The sequence below is a fragment of the Schistocerca gregaria genome, chromosome 3, assembly GCF_023897955.1.
Source record: "Schistocerca gregaria isolate iqSchGreg1 chromosome 3, iqSchGreg1.2, whole genome shotgun sequence".
Lineage (NCBI taxonomy): Eukaryota > Metazoa > Arthropoda > Insecta > Orthoptera > Acrididae > Schistocerca > Schistocerca gregaria.
Genome location: NC_064922.1, coordinates 632,362,351 through 632,387,302, shown reverse-complemented (window position 1 = coordinate 632,387,302; position 24,952 = coordinate 632,362,351). Strand labels below are relative to the sequence as shown.

The window sequence follows — 24,952 nt, the reverse complement described above, 5'->3', positions numbered from 1 at the left end:
TCTAACAATTGCGCAAGACACTAATTGTCTTATACAGGCGTTGCCGAGCGCAGCGTCGTATTCTAAAGGTTTACGTATCTCTGAATTTGAAAACGATTGCCTATACCAGTTTCTTTGTCACTTGACTGTATGTCTGCGTACCTTGCACCTGCCACGCGTGCAGTGTGGAAAGCAGCAATCCGCATTTCTGGGAGAAAAAGGGTCAGATCACGGTTCTTGTGATAAACCCAAACCACACCGGACACTAGTTTCTGGTTTCAGTAAAACCCCTCGTAAATTCAAGCATGTTTGACAAGTTTTTCTTTTCTGCCTACCTTAATCCACGAATTATTGCATCTTGAAGAGTCAACGGTCTTCTAGGTCACCTCGTACAAATCTATATAACATACAAGATTCTTTACGGTTCCTTGCGTTTCTTCCATAGCTGCACTGAATACATTCACCGAGTGTTGCCGACTGACCTGTCGGACGTCGGAGGGAGACTTAAATACTGTGTGGAATTCGCGTGGTCTAGTTTACGCTTGATCCGCAGATATAATCTTTGTCTGAGATACAATTTTACAATGCATTGTCACCCTTCGGCAGTAGCTCTTCAGTTAAGAAATCCTGAAATTTCTGAAACGAAAAATTTTTCTTCATTTGAAACTATTATACACAGCTATATACAGACGCGATCGAAATGTGCAGGGTGACTAAGGACAGTTTGCTGAATAACATTGCGTAGGTGTTTGCTTCATGTAGAGGTTAATAATCATAGCTACTGCGGGTAGTATGCTGTTACGTTGGTTATTACCCACAAGTATGCGTGACGCGAGCAGACCATTAACTTTTATGTTCTTTGTGTTGCATGTCACGAATTGAGGTGTGGATGAGTAGGAGAAGAACGAATTGTCTATACTAACTGGCACAGTCCACTTCACGGCGCAGTTACGACCGCGGAGAAAACTTTAGGTACAAAAGGCTGAGAAAAAAATAAGTAACTCACTGATGTGGGTACATATTAAGGTACCTAAGGTCACAATGTCTGTACCTGTACATATAACACCCTGTATAAACAGGCACAATTATAACAGGAAAGAATAAACCATCAAACTTAATGATACACAGACAGCTCCTCTGCAAAACCGATAGATGAGTTTTAACTTTGACAGGCTAGAAAAGATAGCGAAAATTTATCTGTGACAAGGATTATCTATGTTGATCATTTGTAAACTAGAGCCTGCGAACCACTCTTGAACAAGTTTTTGAACGGTGTCTTGAGTACCTAGTTCGACAGCCCACAAGCAAGGGAAATACCTTAGATTTTGCAGTTACAAACAGGCCTGACATCGACAAAGTCGGTACAGAGACCCTGATTAGCGATCACGTCACTATAGGAAACTATGATTACTAAAGTTAATAAATGGGCGAAGAAGGCAAGAAGAGTGTTTCTGCTAGAACGAGCAGATAAGCAACTGTTAACAGCGCACATAGACAATGAATTGACGTCACTCAGCTAGAGCATGATGAACATAGAGGAATTATGGCAAAGTTTAGCAGACTGTAAATCTTCGTCTGGGAAGTCACGAACCTAGCAAGTGGATTAAGGATATAATAGGCCGTCCACAGTTCAATAACGAAATTCGAGAAATGCTGAAGAAGCAGAGGCTATTGTACTCTCAGTGCAAAAGGTAACGCGCAAGTGACAGGAAGCAAAGGTCAGTAGAAACTGGAGATTCTGTGAAAAGATCTATGCGCGAAGCATGTAACATATACCACCGTCAGTCTCAGCAAAATATTTGGCAGAGAACCCAACAAAATTCGAGTCTTATGTACAATCTGTAAGCGGGTCTGTGGCTTCCATCCAGTCCCTTGTTGACCACCGGATGTGGCGCTTGAAGATGGCGCAACGAATTGCGAAGTTTCAAATTATTCGTCTAAGAAATAGTTCACGCAGGGGAATCGTACAAATATACTGTCATTCCACCAACAGACAGACTCCCGAATGGACTAAGTGGTAATAAGCATCCCTGGCATAGAGAACCAACTGCAAGATTTGAAAGAAAATGAGTCACCAGGTCCGGATGGAATCCCATTTCGGGTTTACAAATAGTAGTCCGTGGCACTGACTGGGCTGCATTTTCGTCAGTCTCTATCCCAGTGCAATTTCCCAAGCGACTGGAAGAAAGAGCAAATGACTCCTGTATATAAGAAGGGTAAAAGAACGGACTCGCAAAATTATAGACTGATATCCCTGATTTCTGTATTCTGCAGAATCCGTGAACATATTCTCAGTTCGAATGTAGCAAATTTTTTTGTGACCAAAAATGCTTATGTCCACGAGTGAGTCGAATCTCAGTTTGCTCTTTTCTCACATAATGAAAACTATGAATGAAAGGCAACAGGCGGTTTTAATATTACTAGTTTTTTGGAAGCATTTGACACAGCGTGTCATTGCGGGCTGTTAACGAAGGTACGAGCTTATGGATTAGGTTCATAGATACGTGAGTGGCTCGAAGGCTTTTTAAGGTATAGAGCACAGTATGTTGTCCTCTACGGTGGGTGTTCATCAAAGGCAAGGATATCGTCAGGAGCGTCCCAGAGACGTGTGATAGAACAGCTGTTGTTCTGTATACATACAAATAATTTGACGAACAGGGTGGGCAGTGGTTTGACGTTGTTTGCTGACAACGTTGTGGAGTACGGTAAGGTGTCCAAGCTGGGTGGCTGTAGGAAGAGACAAGATGAGTTAGACAAAATTTGAAGTTGGTGCGATGAATGGCAGCTAGCTTTGAATACACTGGGTGACAATTATTGAACTATGTGAAATAAATTGGTCATAACTAGTGAAGATTTGCGTTAAGACGTTCAAACTGCACGGCTGTACGACAGTCATGACGGACTTAGTATGCGCATTAGTACGAGCCTTGTTTTTGTCGGACATTTCCTCGTAGAAGTGTCACGGTACAGCGTGCCTGAGAGTTGGGCGCTTGTGAAGGCCTTCCATGTGAACAATAACAGCCCAACTGCGGCTCAAAGATAGTTTGCGAACGAGTTCAAGCTGAAGGCAACCCGTACAAGTGCGCTAACAATCAAGAATTTGATTCGCAAGCTTGAGAGAACGGGTAGTGCCCGTAATAACAGTGTTGGCAAGGTCGGTCGCCCAAGAAGGATCAAAATGCCTGAAAATATTGAGATGAGACGCACTGTGCTTCAAATCATCCCAGAAAATCCATCAGACGAGCTGCACAACAGGTGTGAATCAACCGGGAGATACCGCAACAAATTGTCGTTGAAGACCTGCATCTATCCCCATACAAAATTCAAATTCGTCACCCATGAAGCCCCAGGACCAAGAAACAGCGGTTGTGTTTCGCCAACACCATTGTCCACAGTATTACTGAGCAGGACTTTGATGTGGATATGATTTGGTTTAGCAACGAAGCTCACTTTTATTTGGACAGGTTCTTCAACAAGCAAAATTGGAGCACTTGGGAGACTTAGAAACCGCATTTTGCGATCACGAAGTCTCTTTACCCTCAGACGGTGACTGTGTGGTGCACAGTGTCCAGTCACAGAACAATGGGTGCGACATAACTTGATGGCATGGTGACCACCCAACGATACATTAAATTTTTGGAACATGATTTCATCCCCATTATCCAAAGCGACCCTGTTTTCGACAAGATGTTCAAGCAAGACGGGACTCGACCCTATCGAAGCGGGAGAGTGCTTTGAGGACTCAGAGATCACTGGCATGGGCCTGGATCTGCCACCATATTCTCCGGATCTGAACACATGCGACTCCTTTTTGTGGAGCTATATCAAAGACAAGGTGTACAGCAGTAACCCCAAAACCATTGCTGAGCTGAAAACAGACATTCAGGAGGCCATCGACAGCAGCGATGTTCTGACAAATCAGCGGTGCGGATGAGTAGAAGACACAAACCCGTAATGTTCGAAAGCAGTATTAATGGAGTTCTGCGCAATAAAGTCACTTCGCTTAAACATTCGATACTAAATGGAACGAGTATGTGAGGGCTGTGGTAGGTAAGGCGAATGGCCGACCTTGGTTTCTTTGGAGAATTTTAGGAAGGTGTGGTTCATCTATGAAGGAGACATATAGGACTCTGGTGCAACCTATTCTTGAGTACTGTTCGAGTGTTGGGAATCCGTATCCTAATAGGTCGTATTCAAGGAAATCGAGCAGTTCAGAGGCGAACAGCTATAATTGTCACCGGTAGGTTCACACAATACCCAAACGTTACGGAGATGTTTCGGGAATTCAAATGGAAGAAATCTATGAAGGAAAGGCGATGTTCATTTCGGGAAACTCTATTGGAGAAATTTAGAGAAGCCGCATTTGAAAACTATTCTGCTGCTGCCATTTTTAGTAACAACTATAAAGATAATATGAGATACATTACGGCTCTTCGGTGGAATATAGACAATCGTTTTCCCGTCGCTCTGTTTGCGAGCAGAACGGGAACAAAATGCCTAATAGTCTCACAAGGCACCTTCCGCCACACGCCGTTCAGCTGCTTACATGGTATCTACGTAGATGTAGATATAGACACATATTTCTGACGTCCGACTAACCAGTCGAGAAGATTCAGCACGTCCAGGAGCACCTTCAAAGATGTCCAGAATAGCTCTGGACGAAACGTCAGGAAGCGAAAAGGTTCTTGGACCAGGTCCATACAACCCCGAAGATTCACCAGCAACGAAGAATTCGTGGACCTTCTACATGAAGAGTGTTGTGTGTGTCCGTTGCGCAACTGTACACAGAGATGACAGTTTGGATAGGGAGTGGTGGTGCTAAAACTACAAAATGTTTATGTCGGTCTGTTGGCTTCCGAGTTCGAGGGAATTCCGAACGCACTGACACTGCTAGGACGTGGAATTGGGCGTTATTCCTTCATATGTTGATTTAAGATCCCAAGGTAGGGCGATAAAAAGCTCCTAGACATCTTCACCTCACCGTCATAATTCTCTGGATATAGACCTAAAGGCTTCCTCCTCTTTCCTTGAATGAAGAAATCATTGCAGGACAGTCATTTAAAGAATGGCGAGGGGCTGTTTTCCGAAGTGGACATTTCCTGAACAGTGAAGATACAGACCTTCAAGGTAGTCTCCTTTAAATCATGCATAACTGAGAAAAACTTAATGTACTGAAGGATGAATAAGTAGAGGAGACTAACACTCTCATAGTCGGAAAGTGATATTTTTGGAGATGGTAGCTGGAGCTTTATGACTTCTCATGTACGATAACACCTGCCTTCCACAATGCGCAAGTCATCTGACGGTATGTGGCGGAGGATACTTCCCGTACAACTAACTGCTCTGACCTTCCCTGTTCCAGTCGCGAATTGTGCGTGGGAAGAAGTATCGGTAAGCCTTGGTATTAACTCCAATTTCTCGATTTTGTTCGACGTTTTCATTGCACTAGATGTATGAGCGACCAAGCAGCATGTTGCCCTGCTCTTCTCGGAAAATAATTTATCGATATTTCAATAGCAATACCCTTCTTGACGCTCAATGGCTCTCTTATAGGTCTGCCACTGGAGTTTGTTCTGCATCTTTGTAAACATCTCTTGCCGACTAAACGAACTCGTGACGAAACATATCGCTCTTAGCTGGGTCTTCTCTATCTCTTCTATCGGCCCTACGTAGTACGGGTGCCAGACTGTTGAATAATCGGCCTAACAAGTGCTTTGTAGCTCACTACTTTCGTGGATGAGTTATATTTCCTTAAGATTCTTCGTATGAATTTCAGTCTAGCGTCAATTACTCCAACTGTTAGTTTCATGACCTAATTTCGATTTATAGTCGTTGTTGACAATTACTCCTGATATTCTGTACGGGAATACTGTTTCGAGCAATTTGTCATCATTAGTGCAGTTTCACTGCAGTGGATTTCTTTTACAATATATACGCCATATGTTGAATAAATGTAAGTTCAGGGTTAACTGCCAGAACCTGCACAATTCATCAGTCCTCAGCAAGTCATTTGGCGAACCGATACTGTGTTCTGGCGTTGCTACCTCCTTATAGAAAAGTCCATCATCTGCTAAGGTCCTTAAACGGCTTTCCAAGCATTCTATTAGATCATTCACATACAGTTAGTTATTTAGTTAGTTTCTTCATGTTCCATAGATCGTTTGCACGGTTCTTGTATTGAAATTATGTGAAACTAGTCAGTTTGCAGGGTATGTACAATAATTAACACTAAAAATTACTGACAACACACAGTTGCATAGTTTATCATATGAATGCATAGTTTGTCATTTAATGAAAACGTTATTATTTTTTCATGCAACTTTACTGAAATATTACTATTATTTTTTATTTTATTTATTTATATACTTATTTTCCTGGCTATCAGTTTCAAGTATAAATCCATCAATGAAATAGAAGGAGTTTTCCAGGAGAAATGATTTTATATTTATATCTTGCTTCGCTACCTGTCAAACATTACATGTTATTGGGTAAATGATCAAAAAATTTTGTTGCTGCATACTGAACTCTTTTTCTGAATAAATGACATCTTTAACGACGGGTAATAAACTTCATTTTCCACTCTAGTAAGGATTAACATCACTTTTCTTTTAAATTGCGATGGATTACTTATGATTAATTTCATTAGAAAATATATCTATTGAAAAGGAGCAGTTAAAATGCCAAGCCTATTGAAGAGATACCTACATGGCGCCTATGGGAAAACATCACAACTGTTTCCTTTTGTACAATCAGTTCATTCCTTTAGTGATGAATTAACCTAGGAAATTGTTCCATATGACACACTGAGTGTAAAGATGTCATATATCTCAGGAAGTTGATACTTTTGCTTCGAAGATTAGTAACTGCACGATGAGCAAAAGTAGCTGAACCTAACTGTCCAAGAAACACAGTAATATACTTTATTCCGTTTCAAATGTTCATTTGCTCTTGATCATGCACTACATCTTTGGTTTTTATGACTGCTTTTAGTGCTGAAGTGAATGTAGTGTGTAGGGACAGTCCACTTTCGCAGAACCACTTCATACATACTCTTCGTTGCCTTCTATCTAATAGGATTTAATATGATCCAAGAACCCGCTAGAAAACGTATCAATTTTAATTTTTGATGGTTAAGAGGGCCATTATTTATTTATGTAAGGAATAGGATTGGACACAAAATTGGGCCCTCTGGGACTGGGGTTTGTAAATTTATGTTCCAAAGTCGCTCACATTTTCTACCTTTCTGACACTGCATTACACAGTACAACTTTTTGCATTCTGTTTGTTAAGTGTGATTCAAAGCAGCTGTGTGTAAAGCCATCACTTCCATATAACATGATTTTTTCTAAGTGAGTATCATGAGCTGGACGATCGAACACCTTGGAAAAATCACAAAAAAAGAGTTTAGAATTTCAATACTGTTTACATCAGGTTTCAGCCAACTTTCCGTCCCTAGTACTATGTGGGCATTGTGGCCGTTTATTAATGAGAGCCGGCCGCGGTGGTCTCGCGGTTCTAGGCGCGCAGTCCGGAACCGTGCGACTGCTACGGTCGCAGGTTCGAATCCTGCCTCGGGCATGGATGTGTGTGATGTCCTTAGGTTAGTCAGGTTTAAGTAGTTCTAAGTTCTAGGGGATTAATGACCACAGCAGTTGAGTCCCATAGTGCTCAGACCCATTTGAACCATTTTTTATTAATGAGAGATGTTCTGGGACCTTGGAATTGACGCTCCTGCAGTTTACTATTGCCACATTTATATCGTGATTCCCTGTTGCGTTTTGCCTACTGCTACCTTGTCGCGTCTCAGGAGATGTCTTGTCGGGCCCACAGAGGGAATTCTCTAACCTAAGATACCCACATAAGCACTCCACACGTACTCCTCTACACTTGTAACCGCTTCCTGCGTGCAGTGCACGTCAGACCTTTTCAGGGGGACCCTACATATCTCCACCCGAAAGAGGAGGTCGACATATTTGCACCACAGGTCTCCGCAGAATCGTCTGAGCCTCTGGTTTCAACCTCCCACTCTGCTCCAAACCACAAGACCGCGATCGGTTCTGGGAACGACTCTACAAATAGTTAGCTCACATTCCACCCCGCGAGCGAGGCTTTCCGCCTTCACCATCTCCACCAACCGCCTTTATGAACTCAGGATGACTTCTGAACCCAGAGGGCAGGAGTCATTGGTGCCGACATGACCAACAATCTGCAGTCGGTTGCACCCAGGGCACATCTCCGTTGAGACACTGCGGCAGGCAGACAGAGTGAAGACTAGCCTTCTTCCCCGACCTTTCCGCTACTTCCCTAAGGGGCTGCATCATCCGCCTAACATTGGAGCTCCCATTTACTAATAAACCCCTCCTCCCGTTTTCCTGCTCGGACCTTGCTAAAGGAGTGGCCACATGTCCACTCACAGGCAGTGCGGGCGATGCCACACGGCCAGCCTCCACATTGATCCTCCGCCTCGTGCGAAGCGAACGCCGTTGAACCCGCGACTCCCCTTCGGCAGAGGGTGGCCCAACCGCTCCCGGTACCTGCGAAGATATCTCGACAGCAGGGACCGTGGGTAACGCATGTAAACCTGATATACACTGAAAACAGTGACGCTCCCATCACATCTCCTTGGGGTTCTCGTATATTTTTCGGTAAGTAGCCGTGCGGGATGGCATAAATGCCTTCCTGAAGTTACGGAACACGGCAACAACCTGAGGGCCGTTGTATAAATCTGTGTCCATCTCATTGAGGAACGGATAGAGCGAAGTTTCACAAGATATCTGTTTGCCGAATCCATGTTTATTTCTATTGAGGAGAGTTTCATTCTCCAAAAACATCATAATTGTTTGACATAAAGCGTATTGCTTAATTCTATAACATCCTGAAGTCAACTATCTAAGCCTATAATTATATGCGTCTTTGTATGACCCATCTTGAAAACGGGAATGACCCGTGCTTTTGTCGATTTGGTAGCTACCCTTCGTTGGTTTGGAAAAGTACGTTAAACTGCTGCTAGAAAGGAAGTAATTTGTCCTCTACAGGTCCCGCTAGTACCATGGGAGTCATTTCTTCATGTCTTAACAGATGTCCAATCATCCTGTCCCACCTCCTTATCCGTGATTTCCAGATGTTTCTTTCCTCTGCGATTCTGCGCTGAACTTTCTCATTCCTTACCTTATCAGTCCACCTAATTTTCTACATTCATCTTTAGCACCACATCTCAAATGCTTTGACTGTCTTCTTTTCCGGTTTTCCCACAGTCCATGTTCCACTAACATACAACGCTATACTCAAGACGTACATTCTCAGAAATTCATTCCTCAAATTAAGGCCGATATTTGATATTAGTTGGCTTATCTTGTCCAGGAATGTTCTTTGTGCCATTTCTAGTCTGCTTTTGATGTCCTCCTCGCTCCATCCATCATCGGTTATTTTACTGCGTAGGTAGCAGAATTCCTTAACTTCATCTACTTCGTGAGCATCAGTGCTGCTGTTAAGTTTCTCGCTGTTCACATTTCTACTACTTCTCATTACCTTCGCCTTTCTTCAATATACTCTCAACCCATACTCTGTAGTCATTAGACTGTTCATTCCGTTCAGCAGATCATGTAATTCTTCTTCACTTTCACTCAGAGTAGTAATGTTATCAGCGAATCGTATGATTGATATCCTTCCACCGTCAATTTTAATTTCACTCCTGAACCTTTTTTTTGTTGCCATCATTGCTTTCTCGATGTACAGATTGAACAATAGGGACGAAAGGCTGCATCCTTGTCTTACACTCTTTTTAATATGAGTACTTCTTTCTTGTTCGTGCACTCTTTTTGTTCCCTCTTGGCTGTTGTACATATTACATATCCCTATAGTTTACCCCTACTTTTCGCAGGAATTCGAACATCTTGCACCATTTTACACTGTCGAACGCTTTTTTACAGGCCGACAAATACAATGAAAGTGTCCTGATTTTTCTTTGGTCGTGCTTTCATTATTAACCGTAATGAAAGAATTGCCTCTCTCGGCCTTTACCTCTCGTAAAGCCAAACTGATCGTCAGTTAGGGCACGCTCAGTATCCTTTTCCATCCATCTGTATGCTAATCTTGTCAGCAACTTGGATGAATGAGCTGTTATGCTGGTTGTGCGATAATTCTCGCACTTGTCAGCTCTTGCTGTCTTCGGAATTGTGTGGATGAGTCATTTCCGAAAGTGCGATGGTACATAGCCAGAGTCATACATTCTACATACCATTGTGAATAGTCGTTTTGTTGCCACTTCACCCAACGATTTTAGAAATTCTGATGGAATGTTATCTATCCTTTCTGCCTTGTTTCATCGTAGGTCCTCCAGAGCTCTTTTAAATTTTGATTCTAATGCTGGATTCCCTGTCTCTTCTAAATCGACTCCTGTTTCTTCTTCTATAACATGTGACTGATCTTCCCCCTCATAGAGACTTTCAATCTACTCTTTCCATCTATCCGCTCTGTCCTTTGCATGTAACAATGGAATTCCCGTTGCACTCTTTATGTTGTCACGCTTGATTTACAACATACCTAATTAAAATATGTCAAAATTTGTCATTATTCTCATCGTCTATTTTACTTATATTCGTATTACATTTTTAATTGTTATTTTACAATTTACATTCATGGTCTCTTTTTTTAATTTAACGTTTCAATGCAAATTGTAACTCATGTTATGCTGTAGAATAACTACAAAATAATAATCTGTAATTAAATCACAAAAAACCTAACGTTTTTTCACAACGTGCACATAAAATGAGTTAAATTTCTTCATGTAATATACACGAGGGAGGTAACAATCTAAAACAAAATTCAGCAGGATTTTAAACTGTCACGAATGATTTTCTGAGTATCCTGATTTGTATATTGCATATTCTAGTAAATCTGCAAGCCTTGTCAAAGAGAATTGATTATGTACTAATGACTGCTTTTTGATTATATTGTTTCTTAAGTGGAGACTGACATCATAATCATTCAATTGAACTAGATCGGAAAATGTTCTCTCAAAGTTCTTCCAACATCGAAAACCGTATGCGTTCCACCGCTGTAACTGTGCCATCGAGTGCTTTGGGATGACCAGATGTTTCCTGCCCTCAGGTACGACGCTCAAAAGGGTTTTTTTCCATGCGCATCATCAGGCTTCCAACGGTTTTAAAAGAAACTAATGGTGAGTTTAGGCCGATGATTCTCGAATCCCCTTTTGAAGGACCAAATGTCTTTGTTGTTGTTGTTGTTGTCTTCAGTCCTGAGACTGGTTTGATGCAGCTCTCCATGCTACTCTATCCTGTGCAAGCTGCTTCATCTCCCAGTACCTACTGCAACCTACATCCTTCTGAATCTGCTTAGTGTACTCATCTCTCGGTCTCCCTCTACGATTTTTACCCTCCACGCTGCCCTCCAACGCTAAATATGTGATCCCTTGATGCCTCAAAACATGTCCTACCAACCGATCCCTTCTTCTAGTCAAGTTGTGCCACAAACTTCTCTTCTCCCCAATCCTATTCAATACCTCCTCATTAGTTACGTGATCTATCCACCTTATCTTCAGTATTCTTCTGTAGCACCACATTTCGAAAGCTTCTATTCTCTTCTTGTCCAAACTAGTTATCGTCCATGTTTCACTTCCATACATGGCTACACTCCAAACAAATACATTCAGAAACGACTTCCTGATACATAAATCTATATTCGATGTTAACAAATTTCTCTTCTTCAGAAATGCTTTCCTTGCCATTGCCAGTCTACATTTTATATCCTCTCTACTTCGACCATCATCAGTTATTTTACTTCCTAAATAGCAAAACTCCTTTACTACTTTAAGTGTCTCATTTCCTAATCTAATTCCCTCACCATCACCCGATTTAATTTGACTACATTCCATTATCCTCGTTTTGCTTTTGTTAATGTTCATCTTATATCCTCCTTTCAAGACACTGTCCATTCCGTTCAACTGCTCTTCCAAGTCCTTTGCCGTCTCTGACAGAATTACAATGTCATCGGCGAACCTCAAAGTTTTTACTTCGTCTCCATGAGTTTTAATACCTACTCCAAATTTTTCTTTTGTTTCCTTTACTGCTTGCTCAATATACAGATTGAATAACATCGGGGAGAGGCTACAACCCTGTCTCACTCCTTTCCCAACCACTGCTTCCCTTTCATGCCCCTCGACTCTTATTACTGCCATCTGGATTCTGTACAAATTGTACATAGCCTTTCGCTCCCTGTATTTTACCCCTGCCACCTTTAGAATTTGAAAAAGAGTATTCCAGTCAACATTGTCAAAAGCTTTCTCTAAGTCTACAAATGCTAGAAACGTAGGTTTGCCTTTTCTTAATCTTTCTTCTAAGATAAGACGTAAGGTCAGTATTGCCTCACGTGTTCCAACATTTCGACGGAATCCAAACTGATCCTCCCCGAGGTCTGCATCTACCAGTTTTTCCATTCGTCTGTAAAGAATTCGCGTTAGTATTTTGCAGCCGTGGCTTATTAAACTGATAGTTCGGTAATTATCACATCTGTCAGCACCTGCTTTCTTTGGGATTGGAATTATTATATTCTTCTTGAAGTCTGAGGGTATTTCGCCTGTCTCATACATCTTGCTCACCAGCTGGTAGAGTTTTGTCATGACTGGCTCTCCCAAGGCCGTCAGTAGTTCTAATGGAATGTTGTCTACTCCGGGGGCCTTGTTTCGACTCAGGTCTTTCAGTGCTCTGTCAAACTCTTCACACAGTATCGTATCTCCCATTTCTTCTTCATCTACATCCTTTTCTATTTCCATAATATTGTCCTCAAGTACATCGCCCTTGTATAAACCTTCTATATACTCCTTCCACCTTTCTGCCTTCCCTTTTTTGCTTAGAACTGAACTGCCAACTGAGCTCTTGATATTCATACACGTGGTTCTTTTCTCTCCAAAGGTCTCTTTAATTTTCCTGTAGGCAGTATCTATCTTACCCCTAGTGAGATAAGCTTCTACATCCTTACAATTGTCCTCTAGCCATCCCTGTTTAGCCATTTTGCACTTCCTTTCGATCTCATTTTTGAGACGTTTGTATTCCTTTTTGCCTGCTTCTTTTACTGAATTATTATATTTTCTCCTTTCATCAATTAAATTCAATATTTCTTCTGTTACCCAAGGATTTCTAGCAGCCCTCGTCTTTGTACCTACTTTATCCTCTGCTGCCTTCACTGCTACATCCCTCAGAGCTACCCATTCTTCTTTTACTGTATTTCTTTCCCCTATTCCTGTCAATTGTTCCCTTATGCTCTCTCTGAAACTCTGTACAACCTCTGGTTCTTTCAGTTTATCCAGATCCCATCTCCTTAATTTCCCACATTTTTGCAGTTTCTTCAGTTTTAATCTACAGGTCATAACCAATAGATTGTGGTCAGAGTCCACATCTGCCCCTGGAAATGTCTTACAACTTAAAACCTGGTTCCTAAATCTCTGTCTTACCATTATATAATCTATCTGATACCTTTTAGTATCTCCAGGGTTCTTCCACGTATACAACCTTCTTTCATGATTCTTAAACCAAGTGTTAGCTATGATTAAGTTGTGCTCTGTGCAAAATTCTACTAGGCGGCTTCCTCTTTCATTTCTTAGCCCCAATCCATATTCACCTACTATGTTTCCTTCTCTCCCTTTTCCTACACTCGAATTCCAGTCACCCATTACTATTAAATTTTCGTCTCCCTTCACTATCTGAATAATTTCTTTTATTTCATCGTACATTTCTTCAATTTATTCATCATCTGCAGAGCTAGTTGTCATATAAACTTGTACTACTGTAGTGGGTGTGGGCTTCGTATCTATCTTGGCCACAATAATGCGTTCACTATGCTGTTTGTAGTAGCTTACCCGCATTCCTATTTTCCTATTCATTATTAAACCTACTCCTACATTACCCCTATTTGATCTTGTGTTTATAACCCTGTAGTCACCTGACCAGAAGTCTTGTTCCTCCTGCCACCGAACTTCACTAATTCCCACTATATCTAACTTTAACCTATCCATTTCCCTTTTTAAATTTTCTAACCTACCTGCCCGATTAAGGGATCTGACATTCCACGCTCCGATCCGTAGAACGCCAGTTTTCTTTCTCCTGATAACGACATCCTCCTGAGTAGTCCCCGCCCGGAGATCCGAATGGGGGACTATTTTAACTCCGGAATATTTTACCCAAGAGGATGCCATCATCATTTAATCATACAGTAAAGCTGCATGCCCTCGGGAAAAATTACGGCTGTAGTTTCCCCTTGCTTTCAGCCGTTCGCAGTACCAGCACAGCAAGGCCGTTTTGGTTAATGTTGCAAGGCCAGATCAGTCAATCATCCAGACTGTTGCCCCTGCAACTACTGAAAAGGCTGCTGCCCCTCTTCAGGAACCACACGTTTGTCTGGCCTCTCAACAGATACCCCTCCGTTGTGGTTGCACCTACGGTACGGCCATCTGTATCGCTGAGGCACGCAAGCCTCCCCACCAACGGCAAGGTCCATGGTTCATGGGGGGGGGAATGTCTTTGTGACAGTATCGAAACCTGGTAAACGAATGATTAACTATGTTAGAGGGTATTTGAAAGATATTTCCTGGCACAGTGAGGGAGAAATATCTGTATTATTGTTAGAGGTCATTGTGAGAGTAATGTTTAGAACTCGTACCTGAGGACAAGGAACTTGTTCATCTGGTGATCCTAAAGCATTTTACGGCACTTGTACAACCGTGGGACGTGTACAGCTTGCAGACTTAGAACAACTTTCTGGGAAGGCTTTCGGATCTAGTTCCGTTGAATATTATGATGCCAGTGTCTGCTTGAGAAACAATGTAATCATCTGCTGTCATTAGTACATAATCAGTTCTCTTCGCCAAGGCTTAACAAACTACGTAAATACACTCCTGGAAATTGAAATAAGAACACCGTGAATTCATTGTCCCAGGAAGGGGAAACTTTATTGACACATTCCTGGGGTCAGATACATCACATGATCACACTGACAGAACCACAGGCACATAGACACAGGCAAAAGAGCATGCACAATGTCGGCACTAGTACAGTGTATATCCACCTTTCGCAGCAATGCAGGCTGCTATTCTCCCATGGAGACGATCGTAGAGATGCTGGATGTAGTCCTGTGGAACGGCTTGCCATGCCATTTCCACCTGGCGCCTCAGTTGGACCAGCGTTCGTGCTGGACGTGCAGACCGCGTGAGACGACGCTTCATCCAGTCCCAAACATGCTCAATGGGGGACAGATCCGGAGATCTTGCTGGCCAGGGTAGTTGACTTACACCTTCTAGAGCACGTTTGGTGGCACGGGATACATGCGGACGTGCATTGTCCTGTGGGAACAGCAAGTACCGTGGCCGGTCTAGGAATGGTAGAACGATGGGTTCGATGACGGTTTGGATGTACCGTGCACTATTCAGTGTCCCCTCGACGATCACCAGAGGTGTACGGCCAGTGTAGGAGATCGCTCCCCACACCATGATGCCGGGTGTTGGCCCTGTGTGCCTCGGTCGTATGCAGTCCTGATTGTGGCTCTCACCTGCACGGCGCCAAACACGCATACGTCCATCATTGGCACCAAGGCACAAGCGACTCTCATCGCTGAAGACGACACATCTCCATTCGTCCCTCCATTCACGCTTGTCGCGACACCACTGGAGGCGGGCTGTACGATGTTGTGGCGTGAGCGGAAGACGGCCTAACGGTGTGCGGGACCGTAGCCCAGCTTCATGGAGACGGTTGCGAATGGTCCTCGCCGATACCCCAGCAGAAACAGTGTCCCTTATTTGCTGGGAAGTGGCGGTGCGGTTCCCTACGGCACTGTGTAGGATCCTACGGTCTTGGCGTGCATCTGTGTACGTGCACCTTCCGCCGACCACTGGCGACAACATGGATGTACTGTGGAGACCTCACGCCCCTTGTGTTGAGCAATTCGGCGGTACGTCCACACGGCCTCCCGCATGCCCATTATACGCCCTCGCTCAAAGTCCGTCAACTGCACATACGGTTCACGTCCACGCTGTCGCGGCATGCTACCAGTGTTAAAGACTGCGATGGAGCCCCGTATGCCACGGCAAACTGGCTGACACTGACGGCGGCGGTGCACAAATGCTGGGCAGCTAGCCCCATTCGACGGCCAACACCGCGGTTCCTGGTGTGTCCGCTGTGCCGTGCGTGTGATCATTGCTTGTACAGCCCTCACGCAGTGTCCGGAGTAAGTATGGTGGGTCTGACACACCGGTGTCAATGTGTTCTTTTTTCCATTTCCAGGAGTGTATGCTTGAAACAAACCAGGTTATTCGGAGAACCACCCGCTACACTTTGAAATCCTGCTAAATTTTGCAGGTATATTGTCTTGTCTTTCATGTACTGTACAGCATGTGAGGAAATTTCGATTTCGTTTATTTCATGTGCACAGTGTAAAGAAATGTTATGTTTTAAACATTTCTTTACGGGCCAGCATTATTGTAATTATCTTCTATCACGATAGTGAGTCACTTATTATTTTGAGGTAACGAAATACGCATAAGTGGATCAGTAAACTGAAATACAAAACAACCATAAATTATAACGCAAAATAGTAATTTAAAAACATTAAACAAATTTAAGTAAACTAAATAGTTAGAACACTGACGACTGTTGAGGTGTTTCAATTAGATTTCTCGAAAATATACTAACAGCGTACTGTGTACAACTTAATTTCCAAAAAGTGGTATTTCAGAAGCCAGCTTTATTGCACAAGGATGTATGCGAGTTGAAAGCTTCTTCAGTTTATAAAGTGACAAAAGTGTTCATTTTTCAGAATTAGTGCGTGGTGGTGGAGTATTCTGCAAAATTTCAGATTAGTACAAATGTTGATTGTACATTTAATAAGTACATTAATTACCTGTTAACTTTTATTTGGAGGACGTTTTTCGCGTTTCATCTTTTCGAATATATTCCCTCCGAGTCTAAAATACCAAATTACTTTTTGGCCTGTATTTTACCCCTTGAAAGTGAATTCCTTCCAATCCATACGTGGCATACAGCAAACAAGTATTGGTTAAAAACAGTCTTGGTTGCAATTTATTTTCATTTTTTTTTTTTATTTTTCAACGACGCGTTTCGCCTTATTTAGGCACCTTCAGGTTATCTTTTCAAGATGGAGGCGAGAGATACCAAGATCTGCATAACGCGTTCGAATTCACAGGAGCGAGTAACAGAATAAGATGAGGGCTCAGGTAGTAAGCATAATGCAATATGCGAACGGATTATGCAGATCTTGGTGTCTCTCGAGACCATCTTGAAAAGATAGCCTGAAGTTGACTAAAAAAGGCTGTTTTTAACGAATACCTTAAAAGTGAAATTGGACACAAACAAAAAATTCGTAATGTATTATTTTGTCATCTCTAGACACACGCCAATCTAAAGAACAATGCTCATATCCACCAACCTGATAAAAAATTTCGTAGCCGCTTTGGAAGACGGCGTGTACTCACCCTGCCGAATTCCGTGAGCCCGGGACGGCGGACAGCAGAGAGACCCGGCAGGAGTTCGGCCGGCGGGTCAGCGTCCGCGGCGGCGTCGGCCAGCACGAGGGGCGTGGGCGACGGCGACGGCGGGGGCGGCGGAGGCGGAGGCAGGGGCGAGGCCGTGGCGGGCGGCAACTCCTGGTCGTCGGCCAACTCGCCAGCCGCCGAAGAGTCTGCCCTGCCGAAAAGTACAGCCTCTCACTACTCGGCCGTCGCGGCGGCACCGCCGCCGCTGCCAGGTGTCGCCCTCGTGCCAGCTAATCAATCACCGAGCTGGTTCACTTTCTCCTTTACTTTTTTTTGTACCTTTCATTCCCTGCTCCGAGGAGTAGAGCGAGTTGTTAGAGATCCAGCCCATTACAGGCCAATATTTCAGTAGGCTGGGAGAGGGGCGAAGGTAGGCGTAAGTGAGAAAATTTAGGACACAACTTGCAGTTCTGCCATTCGCGTTACAATCTAGGGAATCTCCAAAATACCTTGGCCTGACTGAATGACAGGAACCTTTTTACTTGGGGGACTGTTTTACCTGGGACGTCCAAAAATTATTGACACTGTATCCTTTCAGGAACCATTTAGTGAAAAAGGAACAGAGATTATATTAGGGCAGTGCATAGGTTCGAAGTGTTTTTGTTTTGCATGTTCCTATTCCGGTTACTAAGGGTTTGTTTATATAAAAAAAGAACTCCGTCTTCAGTCCACGAGTGGCCTACCGGGACCTTCCGACCGCCGTGTCATCCTCGGTTGAGGATGCGGATAGGAGGGGCGTGGGGTCAGCAACCCGCTCTCCCAGTCGTTATGATGGTATTTTTGACCGAATCCGACACTGTTCGGTCGAGTAGCTCCTCAATTGGCATCCCGAGGTTGAGTGCATCCCGAAAAATGGCCACAGCGCATGGCGGCCTGGATAATCACCCTTCAAAGTGCCGACCACGCCCGATAGCCCTTAACTTCGGTGATCTCACGGGAACCGGTGTATCCACTGCGGCAAGGTTTGTAATTCTCTGTTGTTATGTGAATTTACATATTGTCATTTTGTGGTCTGCAGATAGTGAGAGGAGCTGTGGGCGTTAGAAAACAGAGTGCCAAGTGGAGAATTCGGAACATTTCCGCACATTCTTCTGTTCAGCACACGGTGACACCGGCGGAGGCAGATATTAACATTTGTACCATGTATGGAGAAGATGCCATTGGACAAAGCACGGCAAGACAGTGGTGTTCTCGTTTAAAGGAGGACCGTCTTGACGTTAGTGTCTCTCCACGTTCAGGAAGACCTTCGCGTTTTGATGAACTATTCCGCAATGATCCACGTCAGTGTATTCGAGAACTGCCCAATGTGATTAATTGTGATCATTACATCATTGTGCGACATTTGCACGCCATGGGGAAGGTTCAAAAATCGTTTAAAGCATGCGCTAAGCCAAAATTACAAAAAAAAAAAAACAGGTGAGCATATGTACATCACTGCTTGCCCCTCATAAGTTGGCTCGTGAACAGCGCCTACCATTCCTATTCTATATTGTTACTGGTGACAAAAAATGTGTCTTTATGCTAATATAGGGAAAAGAAAGGAATAGTTGAGACCAAACCAAGCAGCAGCTCTCTGTACAAAGACATGCGGGCATCCACAACAGATAATGTTCTACATCTGGTGGAACAGTGACGGTGTGGTGTACTACAAATTGCTTCCACACGCTGTATCCATCACTGCTGACATTTATCATTAAAAACTGAGGCTTCTTGCAGACACATTTCAAGAACAGCCATCAGGAGGACTGCGTGCTGTCATGCTGCTCCACGATAACGCCCGCCCTCGCTTTGCTAGACTGAGAAAAACACTGTGCAGCAGTTGGGTTGGGAAGTCATTCAGCTTCCACCTTATGCACCTGATCTTCACCTTTTAAGCTCTTTATCGAACAGTCTTCAAGGAACTTCCTTTCCGGATGAAAACGCGTTCCGAACTTGGCTCTACAAGTTGTTCTCTACAAATCCACGTGATTCCTATAGTCGCGGAATGCAAAAGTAGCCTCAGCGTTGGTAAACTGTTGTTAATAGTGTAGACTGTTGTTAAAAGTGAAAGATAATATATAATTGATGACTAAAATCCCTGTCATGTGTAACTGTTGTGTTTATTAAACTTATGGAAAAACACTACGAAATCATGCTCTAACCTAATATTACAGGTATTTCCCGCCAATATCCATGCACTGTTCCCTTCATTCTGGCAGCTTTCGGGAATCTCGGTGCCGCTGGTGGACAACTGCATGAAACTCGTCGTTGGTGACGGACTTCTTAATCAGCATGACCTCTTTCGTATGTCGAATACGGCTTAGTCGCTAAAGCCAGATCCAGCGAATAATATGGCGTGTCTGTACATGGTAGTTGACGCATGGTGACAATGATCTGGCGACTGCCATCTGTCCACGCATTGTCGTGTTGGCTCAGAACGCAACGGCCCCATTTGCTGTGGCGGTATTGTTGAATGCTTCGGCGGAGTTGGTGCAGTGAAGTGCAGTACTGATAGTGATAAGGACTGTACTGCGAAGGAGCCGGTCCACAAGATCCATTTCATAATCCGCCCTGGCCGTGTCTTCTTGGGAAGAGGGTTTCCAGTATGCGTCCACTCCCTAGACTAGTGTTTTTATTTTCTGCGATGGAGTCTCTTGGAAGGCACATGCTTCGTCGATGGTGACCAGACTCCCAAAGAACTCAGCTGGATCTGCACTGCACTACTGCACTATCTGTTGGCATATCTCCACACACTTCTGTTTTCTGCACAGTGATGAGGTAATGGGACACCCACTGCGCACACACCTTCCTCATCTTTAAACCCATATGGATGAAGATTTGGCCGATCCCCGTGAAAAACCTATTTGCTTCTCTACTTCATCAAACGTCATTCATCTGTGCTCCACTATAGCACACTGACGCGCTGGGAATTGTTTGGTTTGAGTGCAACTGCTGGACACCCAGTGCTTTTGCATATTTCAGCTCAGTCACAGCCATATCTGACCTTCGATATACACCGAAACATGGATGTGGGACTTTGTGATCTTACCCCACATACGGCTTACAGATATCTTGTGAATGTATGAAGCAGCTACTCCTTCTCTCTAGAGAAACCACACTGTTCGCAGTTGATCATGCCTGTGTGCTACCATATTTTCTTATCGATGACCATCAGCGTACTCTCAATCTGGAACAAATGCTTCTGTATCATGTCACTTACGGGAAGCAGCATCACCCACCTGGTGGTGGTAAACAGTCCTATAGCCAGTCTTCAGGCATACATCTGCCCACATCTCAGACCTCTACTTTTCGCGAGCTGTAGGGTAAGTGCCAATAAGTACTGAACAAACTAAACAATTTATTTCTGAGACAATATTATCTATTGTCCCATACAAATATTTAAATTTGATTTGCGTAAGAACTTATGTGTATATACCTGTAAGTATGTGTAAGTATGTATGTTTACAAATGGTGTGGTGTGTATTCGTGCGTTTTGGGGTGACTCAGTTCGACACATCCTTTTTTGTGTCCCCCTAATCATTGTCTGAGAAGGCTCTAGTTCCGACAAAAGTAGTTATTTTCTAACACTTTATATATAACTGACTGTTTGAGAGTTACCATTGATTAAATAACACATACAACATCGATTTCACGATTCAGCCTCTCTTTGTTTAATCTTATAGTCCCGCTATCACTTGACATAATGGACGACAGTAGTTAAATATTTTCTTATAGGAAGGTTATTCCCTTACTATTTTATCTCGCCATTGTTTGTTGATTTTATAAAATCGATAACAAAACAATTACAGCTTCATCTTCAAACACTCTAGTAAAATGATGAATATCACCGCGAGTACACGGGGTGGACAAAATTTTGGAAATGCCTAAAACACCAAACTTAACTACGAACACGGTGTAGGAAACCCGTTGGCGTTGAAGACAGCTTCTTCTTACCTCAGAACGGATAAATATCCTTGTGTTCACCAAATCACTCCTAGACGATCCGTCCATCAGTGTAAGCAGCCCTGTCGTGTTGCAATGTTGCATCACCATTTAGAAACAAATTTTGCACCAATTGATGGACTTGACAGCCACAATGGCCACATAATAGTTGGTAGTAATGTGGCCTTGCAGAGTAACCATGGCACTCTTGGGATACCACCATGCTGCTGTCCAGTTCAACGCCGAACTCCTGCTTTGTTTCGCACATGAGACCTGAGCTCGGACAGGAAACATTGTGAAACAAGACTCATCGGAGCTTATAACTTTCTTCCATTGCTCCATAGTCCAGGTTGTATGCCTTCGGCGCCACGTTCTCCTATTAAGGACATTTGGAACACTGATGGGTTACCTTCGAATTTCAGCTCGGCCTGCAGTACGCTGCTTATTGAACTCTCTTCGTGCTGTTTTGATGCTGAAGAGATTCGTGAGTGCGACCTTTTGTTCTGCATTGACTTTTCTGTCGTTCCCTTATTTTTCGTCTCAGTCGTCATGAACGACTGTCTGCACGATGACTCACCACCCACTTTCGTACGCGTTGCTACTTTGCGCATGATGTTTTCACACTTAAGTACAGTGGCGCTTGAAACACCAAACACGTCGGCTACGTTGGTTATTGAAGCACCCTCCATTCGAACGCCAACATTCTACACACGTTCCAACTCACTTTGCTAGGACACAACGCACTCACAACTGAACAGAACACCGCTGTGGTCACGACTGACATTTGAAATGTGTTGAGGGCACTGTACAGGTGTTGCTTATATTCAAATACAACAGTGCAGCTTGCAGGCTTTAGTAGCACCTGGATTTACGTTCAAGCTTGCGTTTTTCTCGGAGTTACCACATTTTCGTCCAGCCCATATTGATCATGTTAACGTACCTGATCATCCTCTGCTATGGTAACCATACGGATAAACAAACTGGACTTAAATAGTGGAATGTACCTGCGATGGTGTGCCACATCTATCACATAAGTCTACAGAGAGTCGCCGGCCGCGGTGGTCGTGAGGCTCTAGGCTCTTCCGTCCGGAACCGCGCGACTGCTAAGGTCGCCGGTTCGAATCCTGTCTTTGGCGTGAATGTGTGTTATGTTCTTAGGTTTAAGTAGTTCTAAGCTCTAGGGGACTGATGACCTCAGATGCTAAGTCCCATAGTGCTCAGAGCCATTTGAACCATTTCTATAGACAGTCACTACGACATAGGATGCTGGAATGCTATAGACGATATATACAGGACGGTCCATTGATCGTGACCGGACCAAATATCTCACGAAATAAGCGTCAAACATTAAAACTAAAAAGAATGAAGCTTGTCTAGCTTGAGGGGGGGAAACCAGATGGCGCTATGGTCGGCCCGCTAGTAGGCTCTGACATAGGTCAAACGGATTTTAAAAATGTCAACCCCCATTTTTATTACATATTCGTGTAGTATGTAAAGAAATATGAATGTTTTAGTTGGACCACATTTTTCGCTTTGTGATAGATGCCGCTGTAATATTCACAAACATATGGCTCACAATTTTAGACGAACAGTAGGTTACAGGTAGGTTTTTAAATAAAAATACAGAACATAGGTACTTTTGAACACTTTATTTCGGTTTTTCCAATATGATACATGTACCTTTGTGAAGTTATCATTTCTGAGAACGCATGCTCGTGACATTAATAGAATAAATGCTATGTGCCGGACATCCATCATGTTGGAAGTACATCGCCATTCCGTCACGCAGTGAAACATCTTGTAGTAACATCAGTAGAACATTACGTAGGAAATCAGCATACATCGAACCATTTCGATTGCCATCGATAAAATGGGGACCAATTATCCTTCCTCCCATAATGCCGCACCACACATTAACCCGCCAAGGTCACTGATGTTCCACTTGTCGCAGCCATCGTGGATTTTCCGTTGCCCAATAGTGCATATTATGCCGGTTTACGTTACCGCTGTTGGTGAATGAGGCTGAAGAGAACGCGTGCTAAAAATCTGTCATCGACCCGTTATTTCTCTTGTACCGAGTGGCAGAACTGTACACGACGTTCAGAGTCGTCGCCATGCAATTCCTGGTGCACAGAAATATGCTACTGGTGCAATCGATTTTCATGTAGCATTCTCAACACCGACGTTATTGAGATTCACGATTCTCACGCAATTTGTCTGCTACTGATGTGCGGATTAGCCGCGACAGCAGCTAAAACACCTACTTGGGCATCATCATTTGATGCAGGTCACGGTTGACGTTTCACATGTGGCTGAACATATCCTGTTTCCTTAATTAACGTCACTATTCGGCGAACGGTCCGGACACTTGGATGATGTCGTCCAGGATACCGAGCAGCAAACATAACACACGCCCGTTGAGCATTTTTATCACAAAAGTCATACATCAACATGATATCGACCTTTCCCGCAATTAGTAAACGTTCCATTTTAACACAGGTAATGTATCGCGAACCAAATCCCGTCCGCACTGGCGAAGTTTTACGTGATAGCACGTACTTATACGTTTGTGCCTATTACAGCGCAATCTATCACAAAGCGAAAAACGTGGTCCAACCAAAACATTCATTTTTTTACGTACTACACGAATATTCAATAAAAATAGGGGTTCCTATTAAAAAAAAAAAAAACAGTTGATATCCGTTTGACACATGGCAGCGCCATCTAGCAGGCCAACCATAGCGCCATCTGGTCTCCCCTTCAAGCTAGACTAGTTTCGTTCTTTGTAGTATTTTCGTTTAATGCGTATTTCGTGAGATATTTGGCCGGGTCACTATCAATGGACCACCCTGTATATAGTTACTCAGCTACGCTGTTCAACTACAGTACTTCTTGAATCGTTTAAGATATCGTAATAAGGTGTACATCTACATGAACTGGGAAAATTCTACACTACATAATGACTACTCTCTTTTCACATCCGTACTAATTACATAAAAATCGGTATTTACTTCGCTTTTTAACATGGAATTATAGTAATATCTGTGGTTAGCATCTTTGTTCCAAATGAGACGAATTGCACTCTTCGGAATTCAGTTACTAGTTTTGGAATGTTTGTAATACCACTCCTTGGAAATTGAAATACCGTGAATTCATTGTCCCAGGAAGGGGAAACTTTATTGACATTCCTGGGGGCAGATACATCACATGATCACACTGACAGAACCACAGGCACATAGAAACAGGCAACAGAGCATGCACAATGTCGGCACTAGTACAGTGTACATCCACCTTTCGCAGCAATGCAGGCTGCTATTCTCCAATGGAGACGATCGTAGAGATGCTGGATGTAGTCCTGTGGTACGGCTTGCCATGCCATTTCCACCTGGCGCCTCAGTTGGACCAGCGTTCGTGCTGGACGTGCAGACCGCGTGAGACGACGCTTCATCCAGTCCCAAACATGCTCAATCCAGGACAGATCCGGAGATCTTGCTG

The 24,952-nt window shown here is 43.4% G+C and overlaps 1 protein-coding gene across 1 annotated transcript in view; it reads right to left on the bottom strand.

Moving 5' to 3' along the window:
• Positions 1-24,952, bottom strand: part of LOC126355537 (dipeptidase 1-like) — a 399,494-nt gene that overhangs the window by 133,372 nt on the left and 241,170 nt on the right. The window contains exon 6 of the mRNA XM_050005883.1: positions 17,477-17,687. Coding sequence (XP_049861840.1) covers positions 17,477-17,687 — 211 coding nt within the window. The remainder of the gene's footprint in view (positions 1-17,476; positions 17,688-24,952) is intronic.